At 53.4% G+C, this 13,810-nt stretch overlaps 3 protein-coding genes across 4 annotated transcripts in view; all 3 read left to right on the top strand.

The window, feature by feature from the left end:
* Window positions 1-201: 201 nt before the first annotated feature.
* On the top strand, window positions 202-4,649 carry DAXX (death domain associated protein). The gene is made up of 8 exons (XM_023724804.1): window positions 202-295; window positions 1,187-1,445; window positions 1,600-2,431; window positions 2,551-2,765; window positions 2,922-3,126; window positions 3,299-3,776; window positions 3,933-4,155; window positions 4,369-4,649. Exons 2-8 carry the CDS (start codon window positions 1,239-1,241, stop codon window positions 4,426-4,428), a joined length of 2,220 nt encoding a protein of 739 aa, XP_023580572.1. The 5' UTR covers window positions 202-295; window positions 1,187-1,238; the 3' UTR covers window positions 4,429-4,649.
* Window positions 4,650-6,066: 1,417 nt separating this feature from the next.
* ZBTB22 (zinc finger and BTB domain containing 22) lies at window positions 6,067-8,550 on the top strand. Its single transcript, XM_023724801.1, has one exon. It carries the CDS (start codon window positions 6,067-6,069, stop codon window positions 7,969-7,971), a length of 1,905 nt encoding a protein of 634 aa, XP_023580569.1. The 3' UTR covers window positions 7,972-8,550.
* A 321-nt stretch (window positions 8,551-8,871) lies between these two features.
* TAPBP (TAP binding protein) overlaps window positions 8,872-13,810 on the top strand; it is a 14,118-nt gene continuing 9,179 nt past the window's right edge. For both annotated transcript variants that reach the window (XM_023724790.1, XM_004389809.2), the window contains exons 1-3: window positions 8,872-8,975; window positions 9,106-9,276; window positions 9,504-9,764. In XM_023724790.1, the coding sequence (XP_023580558.1) occupies window positions 8,939-8,975; window positions 9,106-9,276; window positions 9,504-9,764 (469 nt within the window). In that variant the 5' untranslated portion in view covers window positions 8,872-8,938. The remainder of the gene's footprint in view (window positions 8,976-9,105; window positions 9,277-9,503; window positions 9,765-13,810) is intronic.

Here is a 13,810-nt window from a genome sequence, read left to right as displayed (position 1 = left end):
GTGATTGGGACTCCCCGAAGGGACAAATCTCGCCTCCTACAGGTCAGAGGAAAGAGAGCCGCAGACTACGTGGGCGGCACTGAAGGTACTCGGGGGGCGGGACTACAGTCACTTCCGGCCACAGGACGACAACGTTCCGTATCGCAAGATGGCTGCGCCTAGGTGCATGTAGGCGGAAACTCTACGACGTCCGGTCCTGAGTAGGGACTGCGGTGGGAGGGGGAAGGAAGGCGGAGAGAACCATGCGAGGTTCTGAGATCAGCGGCGAGGGTCGCTTCGAGAGACCGTTTCTGAGGTGGGGGCCGGACGGTGCGGGGGGACTGGGTGGGGATATCGAGGGAGAGGTATTGTGGAGACCCGAGAGCTGAGGTTGACGGGCAAACTGTGGTACCTCCTATTCCTGAACGGGAGCGAGTGGCCGGGGGCTGAACTGCGGGGGGAGGGGGGGATTTGGCGGGAAGCTCACCTGGGGAAGGGGGCCGGACGCAGGATTGAAATTGAAGAGGAATCGATAGAGCCCAGTCGGGGGCTCCCGAGCGGTTACAGGTCACGGAGAGAAAATGGGAAAAATTAGGGTGGGGTGAGAGGGAAGGGATTCGAGGTGAAATATCTCCAACTTAAAGTCCCTGTTTGAGGGGACCTATTAGACTGTGGAATATGGAGATAATTCAAGGAGAAGAAAGGAGAATGGGTTGTTGGGAGGGAACCTCTTCCTCCACAGAGAGTCTAGGAGTTGGGGTGATCATTCAGGATGGGATGGGGGGTGCAGGTTTGCCGTGCTAGAGGGCGAAAGGGGGGAAAACGTGGGGTGTGCCAACGGTGGTGTAGTATCTGTGCAAGGGGGTGTCAAGGAAATAAGATGCCGTTTGGGAAGCTGTCCTGGGATTGGGAGGAAGGATCAACTTGCCAACTGAGAGACAGTGGATAAACGAAACAGAAAGACCGGAAATCGACGTGAGGGGTGGAGCTGGAGATAGGAACTTAAGGTTTGGAGGTGTTTTGGGGTCTCCCTCCCAGGTGAAGGGCCCAAAAAGCATATGGAACTAATGGTTGCTGATGATAGGCAGTGAACACGCTATTGGGCAGAGCTGGGTGTTACTGAAACCCAACGAGATTGGAAAATGTGTGAGATGAAGGGATGGGGCTATGCTGGAGGGGCTCTTTCTGAGGCCCCATCCCCTTCCAGCAGGATTTCTGAAATCCCCACCACTTCCTCCTTCCGGGGGATTTGATCCCCCATGGCCACCGATAACAACATCATCGTGCTGGATGATGATGACGAAGATGAAGCAGCTGCTCAGCCAGGGCCCTCCCACCCACCCCCAAATCCGGCCTCACCCCGGGCAGAAGCCCCTGGCTCCTCCGAGCCCTGTGGGGCCGGAGGAAGCAGTAGTTCGGGCGGCAAGAAATGCTACAAGTTGGAGAATGAGAAGCTGTTTGAAGAGGTGAGCTTTAGGGGAGAAGATTCTTGTACTCCAGGGAGGGGGATGGCTGACTGGTTCTCCTGTCCTTTCTACCCCACTAATCCCACCTCACCTTCTTTCTCTCAACCCTTTCCCTTGTCTCTTTTCCTCTCCTTTCTTCCTCTGAACTCTCCAGTTCCTTAAACTGTGTAAGATGCAGACGGCAGAGCACCCTGAGGTGGTCCCATTCCTTTATAACCGGCAGCAGCGTGCCCACTCTCTGTTTCTGGCCTCGGCGGAGTTCTGCAACATCCTTTCTCGGGTCCTATCTCGGGCCCGGAGCCGGCCAGCTAAGCTCTATGTCTACATCAACGAGCTCTGCACTGTTCTCAAGGCCCACTCAGCCAAGAAGAAGCTGAACCTGTCCCCTGCTGCCACCACCTCCAGTGAGCCCTCTGGAAATAACCCTTCCACAGACCCCTCCTTAGACCCCACAAATGCTGAGACCACTGCCTCTGAGACCCCAAGGACCCGTGGTTCCCGGCGGCAGATCCAGCGCTTGGAGCAGCTACTGGCTCTCTATGTGGCAGAGATACGGAGACTGCAGGAGAAGGAGCTGGATCTCTCAGAACTGGATGACCCCGACTCCACATACCTACAGGAGGCACGGTTGAAGCGTAAGCTGATCCGCCTCTTTGGGCGTCTGTGTGAGCTGAAAGACTGCTCTTCACTGACCGGCCGTGTCATAGAGCAGCGCATCCCCTACCGCGGAACCCGCTACCCAGAGGTTAACAGGCGCATTGAGCGGCTTATCAACAAGCCAGGGCCTGATACCTTCCCTGATTATGGAGACGTGCTGCGGGCCGTAGAGAAGGCAGCTGCTCGACACAGCCTCGGCCTTCCCCGGCAGCAGCTCCAGCTCATGGCTCAAGATGCCTTCCGAGATGTGGGCATCAGACTACAGGAACGACGCCACCTCGATCTCATCTACAACTTTGGCTGCCACCTCACAGATGACTATAGGCCAGGTAGGGAGTTTGCAGGATGCCCATGAGCAGCCCATTGGGTGTGTGGCAGAAGGGCGACTCTCTAGTCTCTCATTCTAGAGTTTGGGCTGAATGCTCTGACTTTATATCTTCCCACATAGGCATTGACCCTGCACTATCGGATCCTACCCTGGCCCGGCGCCTTCGGGAAAACCGGAGCTTGGCCATGAGTCGGCTGGATGAGGTCATCTCCAAATATGCAATGATGCAAGATAAGAGTGAGGAGGGTGAGAGGCAGAAGAGAAGAGCCCGGCTCTCCCAAGGCACCTCTTCCCACTCTGCAGACCCCCCACGAGCCTCCTCAGATTCTGGTGAGGTATGAGAGGGATACCCCCTGAAGAAAGGCCATGTCCCTCCCCTGCACTGGCCACCAGGGAGTGCGGGGTGACTGGTGGGGGAATGTGCAGAAAGAAAGCAAGGGCTGGACTCTCTGGGACAAGGAATTTCTTAGAGAAAGTCCTTTGTCCTCCAGGGCCCTAGTGGAATAGCATCCCAGGAGTGCCCTACCACCTCCAGGGCTGAGACAGATGAGGAAGAAGATGATGAAAGTGATGAGGAGGAGGAAGAGGAGGAGGAGGAAGAAGAGGAGGAGGAGGCCACAGATTCTGAAGAGGAGGAGGATCTAGAACAGATGCAGGAAGGTCAGGGGGACAATGAAGCGGAGGAAGAAGAAGCAGGTATTTCAGGGAATCAGTCCCCCCATGTGTCAGTTCCCTCTACTCTGTTGAGCATAAGTCACGTGTTTGAGACCCTTTTCTTCCTTTTCTCTCCTTGCAGTGTCCTCTCAGGAGTATTCTTTTCCCTAGTTCTCATGCCATCCTTCCTTCCTCTTTTCTTCTTCTCTCCCAGGCAAGGATGGAAACAAGAGCCCCATGTCCGCACCACAGTTCTCCCCTGAACTGGACCTGGAATCTGGCAAAGGGATGAACAGGTCTTCAGTGGAGCAGCAAAACAAAAGACTCACAGTGTCCCCATCTTCACTGTCAGAGGAGCCCCTCGCCCTTTCCAGCACAGATGCTGAAAGCAATGAAGAACAGCTCGAGGAGTTGCCCCTGGAGGAAGAGAGTCCTATGTCTCAGCTCTTTGAGCTAGAGATTGAAGCCTTGCCTGTGGAGACCACCCCTTCCCCTGAGGAGAGGGACATTTCCTCTTCCAAGAAGCAAACAGAGGACTCCCTCATCACTGTTTTGGAGAATGGAGCAGCCATGGTCACCTCCACTTCCTTCAATGGAGGTGTGTCTCCTCACACCTGGGGAGATTCCTGCCCCCCCTGCAAGAAATTTCGGAAGGAGGAGAAGGACCCAGGGTCAGGGCCATTAGGAGACAGGTAACAACGAGGAGGAGGAAGAGGGAAGCCAAGGCAGGATTGCAGGGGGGCTTTCTGAGAGGAGTATTGGGAAACTGAGTTTGCTGGGAGTGAGACTGGACACTCTCCATCTAACCTCACACCATCCCCTCCACACATTTATGTTTCTGTCTTCAGCTATGTAGAAAGGCAAAGGGCAGTGCATGAGAAGAATGGGAAGAGTATATGTACCCTCCCCAGCCCACCCTCGCCCTTGGCATCCATGACCCCAGTTGCTGATTCCTCAACAAGGGTGGATTCTCCCAGCCATGGCCTGGTGACCAGCTCCCTCTGCAGCCCTTCTCCAGTCAGGCCTTCCCAAACCCCCCAATCCCAAGCCCCCCGGCCTGGTACTTACAAGGTAAGAAAGGGAGGCTGTTTTACTTCTAACAGTTCATTCTCTTTTGTTATCTTTTCAGTTTCAGCTTCTCTGAATGTTGTACCCACCACATCCTCTCTTCCTTGTTTTTCTACCCCAATTTTTTGTCTCTGTTAAGTCTCTTCCTCTGCTTCCCCTCCCCCCGTACTCCAGATCTCTCTGACACTTGCACCTTTGTCTCTCACTCCCCTGCAGATGAGTGTGGCCACACAGTGCGATCCAGAGGAGATCATCGTGCTCTCAGATTCTGATTAACTGGTTCCCCCAACGTTCACCCTCCCTACCTCCAAAGTGTTTGGTGATAGCATTTGGAGGATGATGGGGAACAAATGACTGAGGAGGGGATGGACTGAGCTTATCCCTTTTTGATGGTGTTTCTTTTAAAAAACACACAAGCTTAAGTTTTACACAGACACATTAATAAACAATAAAATTCTTTTCTTATTGTTTTCCTGTCTTTTCCTTGTCTTTTTGCTGGCAACAGATTGGCACCAGTTCTCCCCTGGCTCAGGGTTAGCCTGGCCCCGCGTAGCCCTGAAACTGTCGTTTCCATGCCTTTGTGGGGTTTCTCAGCTTTTGGCTCTTTCCACGCCTTCCGCCAGGCACTAAAATAAGTGTTTCAGGCTCCTTAACAGCTCTGCTTTCTCACTTTGAGCGGTCGGAGTAAAAAGGCCAATCACGGGCCGGCTCAAGGCTACTTGGCCAATCCGGGCCCAGAGGAAGGGGGCGGGACTTCAGGGGGAACTGTCAGAAGCTGGAAGGCGAGGGCGATTCGACCCGGCTAACCTGCTAATGGCTACAGCTCAGGGGCGGAGCCTGTGTAGCGAAGGCTAGGACCCATCGCTAACGGGAAGAGGCAGGCTTACAGAATTAAAGGGGAATGAATGCTTCGGCCGAACCAATCCCCGAGCCCTCAGCGGAGGAAGGGACCTCGTACCTTTAAGGTGGAATGAGGCTACGGTTCTTTAAAGGAGAATCGGCCGAGTCGGCCGAGTGTTGCCCAGCGGCACGGGCGGGGTGCTCGGCTGTGCCTTTAATGTCGGCGGGGCGGGAGGCGGGGCGTGGGCGGAGGGCGGAGGGAGTCGGCGCAAGATGGCGGCGGGAGGGGCCCAGGCTGCGGCTCTGGCCGCCGAGTGAGGGGCGGGGGGGCCCGGGGGCGCGCGGCCCGGTAAGCGGGGCCGCGCGGGGTTGGGGGGCGCCTTCCGGGTGGGAGAGGAGGCCGATGTAGCACTTGGGGCGGAGCAGAGGGGGGCGGGGTCCGGTGTGGGCGGGGGTAGGCAAGGGGCGGGGCCGAAAGTGCTATGGGGGCGGGGCTATGGGTACGCTGGGGGCAAAGTAGGTGTGGTTGGTGAGAAAGCCGGGGGGCATGGTCTAGGGGGGGATGAAGAGAATGGTTGCATTTTCTTTTTAGTACAAGGGCAGACCTGCCCCCATCCCCCCCAAAAGGGTGCAAAACACCAAAAAGAAGGATTTTGGAAAGTCAGGCTCTCAAACAAATGGTAAATAGGATGTAATTCTGAGGGGAGGCACCCCACTCCCTGAGAACACCTTATTTCCCCAACGTCCAAAGAAAGAGCACTGGATTTGGAGTCAAGAGATCTGCATTTGCTGGCACTGCCACTTACTGTCTATATGACCTAGGATAATCTCTTAATCTTTCTCATTCTCAGTTTCCTCATCTGTCAAATGGGGTTGCTAGGAATACCTATTTCACAGTGTTGTTGTGGGGAGTTATTCAGATAATGATTTATGTGAACATGTTTGTAAACTGTAAAAGGCTGTGTAATTATCAAATGTTATATTCTTCTCTCTTTTTCTTCCCAGATACCCCCCCGGCCGCCCTCTTCCTTCCCTTGTTCCTGTGGCTGGGGGGGGAACCCCTCCCTCCACGCCATGGAGCCATCTTCTCTGTCTCCCAGTGGGGCAGCACTGCCCCTGCCCCTACCGCTGGCCCAGCCCCCACTGCCAGCGGCTGCCGTGGTACACGTGTCTTTCCCTGAGGTGACCAGTGCCCTCCTGGAGTCCCTTAACCAGCAGCGGCTGCAGGGCCAGCTCTGCGATGTGTCCATCCGAGTGCAGGGCCGAGAGTTCCGGGCTCATCGTGCTGTTCTGGCCGCCTCCTCCCCTTACTTCCACGATCAGGTCCTACTCAAGGGTATGACCTCCATCTCACTGCCCAGTGTCATGGATCCAGGTGCCTTTGAGACTGTCCTGGCCTCCGCTTACACTGGCCGCCTCAGCATGGCTGCTGCTGACATTGTCAACTTCCTCACTGTGGGGTCCGTGCTCCAAATGTGGCACATTGTGGACAAGTGCACTGAGCTCCTCCGTGAAGGCCGGGCCTCAGCCACCACCACGGTTACCACCTCTGCAGCCACCTCAGTCACTATCCCTGGTGCCGGGGGCCCAGCAGGGAGTGGGGGCACTGTGGCCCCTGCCACCATGGGCTCTGTGCGCTCCCATGCCTCCAGTCGAGCAAGTGAGAACCAGTCCCCGAGCAGCAGCAACTACTTCAGCCCCCGGGAGTCCACTGATTTCTCATCTTCCTCCCAAGAGGCATTTGCAGCTTCTGCAGTGGGCACTGGGGAGAGACGAGGAGGTGGCCCTGTATTCCTGGCCCCTGTGGTTGGTAGTGGTGGGGCCACCTCTGGGAAGTTGCTGCTGGAGGCGGATGAGCTGTGCGACGATGGTGGGGATGGCAGGGGGGCGATGGTCCCTGGGGCTGGACTCCGTCGGCCCACCTATGCACCCCCGAGCATCATGCCACAGAAACACTGGGTATATGTAAAGCAGGGTGGAAACTGCCCAGCGCCAGCGCCTCTGGTTCCCCAAGATCCGGATCTGGAGGAGGAGGAGGAGGAGGAAGACCTGGTGTTGACCTGTGAGGATGATGAAGATGAAGAGCTGGGAGGTGGCTCAGGGATCCCAGCAGGGGGAGGGCCTGAGGCTACCCTCAGCATCAGTGATGTCCGGACCCTGACTGAGCCCACAGTCAAGGGGGAGGAGCAGGTCAACTTCTGTGAGTCCTCCAATGACTTTGGACCCTATGAGGGTGGGGGTCCCGGGACAGGGCTGGATGACCCAGGGGGGCCTACCCCCTCTTCCTACACACCCTCCCACCCTCCACGGCCCCTGCTTCCCCTGGACATGCAGGGCAACCAGATCCTGGTGTTCCCATCTTCCTCTTCCTCCTCACAGGCTCCAGGCCAGCCATCAGGGAACCAGGCAGAGCATGGGGCAGTAACCCTGGGGGCCACATCAGCAGGGGGCTTGGGCCTGTCAGGGGGCACTGGCGGTGCTGCTGGGGGAACTGGTGGCGGCGACGGGAATAAGATCTTCCTGTGCCACTGTGGGAAGGCCTTCTCGCACAAGAGCATGCGGGACCGGCATGTGAACATGCACCTCAACCTGCGGCCCTTTGACTGCCCCGTGTGCAACAAGAAGTTCAAGATGAAGCACCACCTGACCGAGCACATGAAGACACACACAGGCCTCAAGCCCTATGAATGCGGTGTCTGCGCCAAGAAGTTCATGTGGCGCGACAGCTTCATGCGCCACCGGGGACACTGTGAGCGCCGGCACCGCCTGGGTGGGGGCGGGCCCGGAGGCGGAGGCGGGGCTGGGCCTGGGCCGCCCACTGGGCCAGCCTTGCTGCCCAAACGAGAGTCCCAAGGGGCAGGTGGTGGTAGCGGCGATGAGACAAGTGGGGCCACGTCCCCGCCGAGCCGAAGGGTCTGGTCCCCAACTAGCGTTCACAAGGTGGAGATGGGCTTCAATGGGGGCGGAGGGGCAAACTGAGGGGGCAGAGCTATTAGGGTTATCTTTCGGGAAAGAGGGAATAGGGAGTACCAGCTACGCGCGCTGTGGCTCTGGGTAATCTCCTACCACACTTAGTCTTCCTTATCTCTGTGGACTTGTATATACTTGGGAAGGGGAATCAAGTTGCACCACCGTCAACCCATTCCACTCCTCAGCCACACCCCATTCCGCAGAAATTATCCCCAGAACTAAGCCCTTCCTTCCCCTCACAGGGGTATACTGAAGCCCTAGCTCCACAGAGTAGGGCGTACATGGGAGGGGGAAGGGGAGGGGGACTGTTGAGCATCCCGGAGTAATAGGATCAAAGGTCAGGTGGTCGTAGTTTGTGCCTGAAGTCTGTGTTTGTGTTGTTGTGGGGACCAGGCCTTCGAGCCCTACCCTTGTCCCAGAACCTATCTCCCGCAGAGATTGTGTCTCTTATTTCTACCCTACCCCTCTTCTTCCTCCCCCCAACCCCCTTAGTGTTCCCCAACTCGGTTCTCAGTGGGGAGGGAGTGGAGACAAGGAGGGAATAAGTCATAGGAGTACAAGGTTTTTATTTTAAATCTTTTTTTTTTTTAATGGTGATTAAAATATTTATGATCATTTCACATGGCTTCCTGACAACCCCTATATATCTTTGCTGGGGACCCGGCACAGGTGGGGGAAAGCGGAGTAATGGCTCCCCCGGAGGTGGATGCTAGGGTACAGGGTTGGGGGAGCTTGGGGCTGCCCTGGAACCCGGCGGTGTTGGGTGGGCCAGGAGGGCGGGCGGGGCGGGACTGGGATGCCGGGACAAGAACTGGATGGGATGTTCCTGGATCGCTGCCTGGCCAGTGGGGGGCGCACCCTCACCCCCCTCACCTAACGGGAGCAGGGAGTTCCCCCGCCCTTCCTGCTGGCCTTTGAAGAAAGCGAAAGTGAAAGGGGGAAGAGGAGGCTTCAGGGCTGAGGAGATCGCAGCGCCATGAAGCTGCTGCCCGTGCTCCTCACTGTGGCTTTCGGTGAGCGAACCCCGCGACTTCTCTGCCAGGAACGGGGGGAGGGGGAGGGAGGTGGTCCTGCTGTGCACTTGGGAGGGGGGAGGGATCACCCGACATCCCACCGACCCCTCACCCGCACCCTCTCCCCCAGGCCTGGCGACTGCCGTCTCGGCAGGACCCACCGTGCTCGAGTGTTGGTTCGTGGAGGATGTAAAAGGCGGCGGCCTGGACAAGAGACCCGCTGCACTAGTGCTGCGCCAGGGCCCGGGGGGACCGCCTCCCCGGCCGGACCTTGACCCCAAGCTCTACCTCAGTGTGCACGGTGAGTCTTCTGGGACTCGCCCCCAAGTCTGCCGCCTCCACTGAAGTCTTCTCCTCTTCACGTCTTGCAGTGACCTCGGGCCTTAGTTCCCCCTCTGTAAAATGAGTCTGGATTACCTCTAAATTCTCACTATCTGGGTAGTCTGTGCGTCTGGAATTACCCAGGCGCTGCCCGCCCCGCCCGTTTCCCGGCAGTAACTACAGTTGCGCCCCCTTCTTCCCACGCAGACCCTGCGGGAGCCCTCCAGGCGGCCTTCAGGCGGTACCCCAGAGATGCCCCCGCGCCACACTGCGAGATGAGCAGCTACGTCCCGCTTCCTGCCTCCGCGAACTGGGCCAGGGGCCTGACTCCGGAGCACAGCTGCCCGCGGGCCCTGGACGGGACTTGGCTCATGGTCAGCATGTCCAGCCCGGTCCTCAGCCTCTCCAGCCTTCTGCAGCCACAGCCGGAGTCTCAGCAGGAGCCTGTTCTCATCACCGTGGCAACAGGTAGCTGGGGAGGGGAGGCGGTGATGGATGGGTAGATTCTCGGATCTAGATCTGTCAGTAACTCGTTGTGTGGACTTGAAGGAGTCATTTCCCCAGTCGGGGCTTGGTTTCATTATTAGGCAGAGCGGCTGGGCTAGAATTAGACAATCTGTCCTGCCTGTTTTAGTCCCATTCAGGTAAAAATGGTTCCACCCAGGTTTGGGACCCGAGCATTCAGACTGGCAAGCTGTGGGGCGGGGCTTTGGAGAGAGGCGGGGTTTCGGGACCGAGGCCCTTCAGGAACGTTCTAGGTGGTGGGGTTGGGAAGGGGTCAGAAGCAGGAACTTTCTCCAGTCCTCCGTGATGTTTGTCTTGCTAGGCACCCCCACTCTTACGGTTCCCCCAGTTTCAAACCCCATCCGCACCCCCACTGGGCGCTTTCGGCAGTCAGCAAAGCAAAGGCTGTTGCACTCAAGTGCGTTTACCTCCTCTACTCTACAGTGCCTTCCCTGCGGTGTGGGGGCAGACTGTCTGTGGTCACCAAGCGGTGGGCTGGAGTGGATGGAAGAAAGGGGCCGGGATGTTACCTCCCAGGGCATGGAGGCCCTCTGGACTCAATGGGTCCTTGTCTTTCTCTTATAAGAATACACAGAGGAGACAAATTTTGTGTTCAGCTAACAGGTTTATTTTACTTATGACAAGTAAAACGAGTCATTAGGCGCTCATCCCTCTTCAAAAGACCAACTCTTAAGGGGGAAGCAAGGCTAGGGCTTATATGGGTTGGTGGGGACAATACAGCAATGAATATTCAGTGGGTTTCTTTGAAGGGGTGGGTACTCCTTGGAATGGTAGTGCATACTAATTAGGTTGCCAGAGCATCTGGAATCCAAGATGGAACCTGCTGATATTCAAGACTGAGTCCGCTCCACAGCTCTCAGCATCACTTCTTATGGGATATGTGCCGTGGAGTAGGCGCACTGATCTTCTATACTACTTCACCCCCTTCGGTGGGCCAAAACAGCGGTCACACGTCTTTCTGCTGCACATGTGGAGCCTGTAAGAAGGAAACGGACTAGAAAAACACTGAGGAAGTAGTGATTCACGGGTTGTTCTAACCTTATTTTATGTTGACAGGTTGTGGTTCCTGTTTATCCAACTTCTAGGTGGTAATCTTTTAACAGCTCTTTTATTCTGCCAGCACAGTTAACCCTATCTGTCTCAGGGATACCCGATGGTTCCCACTTCAAGAACTGCTTATTGTATTGTGCAAAGCAGTTTGAGGCCCACCGGTCAGGCACTTTGCTAGTCTGGGATGACAGGAGGGGATGGGTAGATAATGCAAGAATGGGGACAATGTGACCCCGTCTCCTTCAGTGAACAGTGGGTAGGGTTCTCAGCTTACCTCAGTCTTGTACAGTTTTAAATAAACAACGCAGCCTGACAGTCAGGTCATCCCCAACCGAGCCCCTGCACCTCCCTTCCCCAGTAGCCTCTCTTTGCCATCCTCCTAAGAGGGAATGACCCACAGGACCAGGGAAATCGACTCTGTACCAACCCTGCAGCCCTCACCTCTGCCTACACCTCCATTCTTAGTTCCCAGGCCCCACCCTGGGCAAGAGAACAGCTCAGTCTTGTGGAGGAAATAGCTCCCTCCAGTGGGGAGGAGTATTATTTCCCAGGGGTGGGGCTTCACTGAGGTGGCCTGAGGATGTCCCTTTCTCTCTGAGTCTGTTTATCCACGTGTAAAATGCGGTTACTATTTTCTGTCTTTCTGTGGTTGTGACTGTCAAGGGAGGAGGTGTGTTAATTCACTGATTCAATACATATTAACACCAAAAATAAGCTAGGGACCAGTAGTTCTCAGTCTTGGCTACAAATTAGAATCCTCTAGGAAACTTTTAAAACATACTGAAACCTGGGTCCCACCCACGCCTATTAAATCAGAATTTCTGGGGTGTCCCCCCACCCCTGCACTTTCAAGGATCACAGAGGTGATCAGATGCAGATTCTGTTCTCAACGAGGTTCTCAGCTATTGAGGGAGATGAGATTTGTAATGGATAATTCTAGTGTAACGCAGAAAGCCACTTGTGCCCAGGCCAGAAGATCTACATCTTACAGGCCACTGGGGGTAAAAACAAGTTGGTGAAAACAAGCTGCTGTGCTCTGTCTCTTTCCAGCATTTCTGGATTAAGGATTCAAGGAAATGAAAACTTTGTTGTTTCAATGTAAAATTAAAAGTGGAATCTTTCCATGGTCAGAGATCATTGATAATTTTGCCATATACATTTATACATTATTTCTTAGCAAATTAGTTAACAAAGATTTTTAAATGTTTGTTGGCAAATATCCTTTCTTAGCATACCTTGTGTGTATAGTATTTAATTCTCATCATTCTTTTAAAACATTATTATGGAAAAAATTTCAGATTCCCCAAGGTAGAGAGAATAGTATAATGAACCCTCATATATCCATCACCTACTTGTACAGATATTACATTTTACCAAATTGTTTCATCTAACGTCTTCCAACCTTTTTTTTTTTGCTAGTATGTTTTAAAGTATATCTCAGATACCGTATTATTTTACTCATAATACTTCAGTCAGCATCTCTATTAAATAAGGACTTTTTTTTTTTTTTTTTAACATAACCACAATATCGGTATCATACCTGTTTTAGTTATCTGGAGCCCTGGAGGCACAGTGGTTAAGAGCTACTGCTGCTAAACAAAAGGTTGGCAGTTTGAATCCACCAGCCACTGTTTGGAAACCCTGTCGGGCAGTTCTACTCTGTCCTACAGGGTTGCTGTGAGGTGGAATCGACTGGACAGCAACAGGGTTTGGGTTTTTTTTCGTTATCTAGTGCTGCTATAACAGAAATACCACAAGTGGATGGCTTTAACAAACAGAAATTTGTTCTGTCAGAGTTTAGGAGGCTAGAAGTCTGAAATTATGGTGCTGGCTCTAGGGAAAGGCTCTGTCTGCTGTGAGGAAAGGGCCTCATCAATCTTCCCCTGGGTCTGGGGGGTTCTCAGCACAGGGATCTTGGGTCCAGAGGACACGCTCCACTCCTGGCTCTTCTTCCTTGGTGGTAGTAGGTCTCCCTCTTCTGCTTGTTTCTCTCTCCTTTTATCCCTTGTAAGATAAAAGGTGATGCAGACCACACCCCAGGGAAACTCCTCTTACATGGGATCAAGGCTGTGGCCTGAGTAAGGGTGGTGACTTAAGTAAGGGTGATTCATCCCACCCTAATCCTGCCTCATTAACATAATAAACATAACCTAATCTTCTTTAACATAACCTAATCCTCCCTCATTAAGACAGGATTAGGATTTAACAGCACATCACAAAATGGAGGATAATCACACAATACCAGGAATCATGACCTAGGGAAGTCGATACATATTTTTTGGGAACACAACTCGATCCGTGACAATACCTAACAAAACAAACAATTATCATCTAATTCCTAGCCCATATTAAAATTTTTGATTGTCTCAATGATGTCATTTTACAGTTGATTTGCTCAAATCAGGATCCAGAAGAGGAGAAACCTAGTCATTTGTCCTGTAGTGTCCCACATTCTATATTTGACCAATTGTTTCCTTATGGTGTCATTTACCTTGTTCCTCTTTCCTCCATATTTCCTATAAACTAGTGGTTGGATTTAGAGGCTTGATTAGATTTCGGTTTAAAAACAATTTTTTTTTCAGTAATACTTTATAATAGGTGTTATCATTCACTTTTTTTTACAGACAGAAAAGTAAAAACCTATGTATACAAACTACAAAAGGTGAAACTTTACTGTTCTGGCCCTGTTGTATTTACATTTGTATCTTCACAGAGTACAGTTTATGGGATGCAAGTCTAAAATTGCTTCCAATATCCCATACTATTCCATTAGCTAAAGGGTTGAACTGTAAAACCTTTCAGTTTTGTTTATTAATCCTGTAGACTTTTTTTTTAAATTTTATTTTTTATTGTACTTCAGGTGAAGGCTTACAGAACAAATAGTTTCTCATGAAACAGTAGTACACATATTGTTTTATGACATTGGTTAACAACCCTAC

The sequence above is a fragment of the Trichechus manatus genome, unplaced genomic scaffold (assembly GCF_000243295.1).
Source record: "Trichechus manatus latirostris isolate Lorelei unplaced genomic scaffold, TriManLat1.0 scaffold00261, whole genome shotgun sequence".
Classification (NCBI taxonomy): Eukaryota; Metazoa; Chordata; class Mammalia; order Sirenia; family Trichechidae; genus Trichechus; species Trichechus manatus.
The sequence above is the reverse complement of the archived record's forward strand: the minus strand, read 5'-3'. Positions and strand labels throughout refer to the sequence as shown.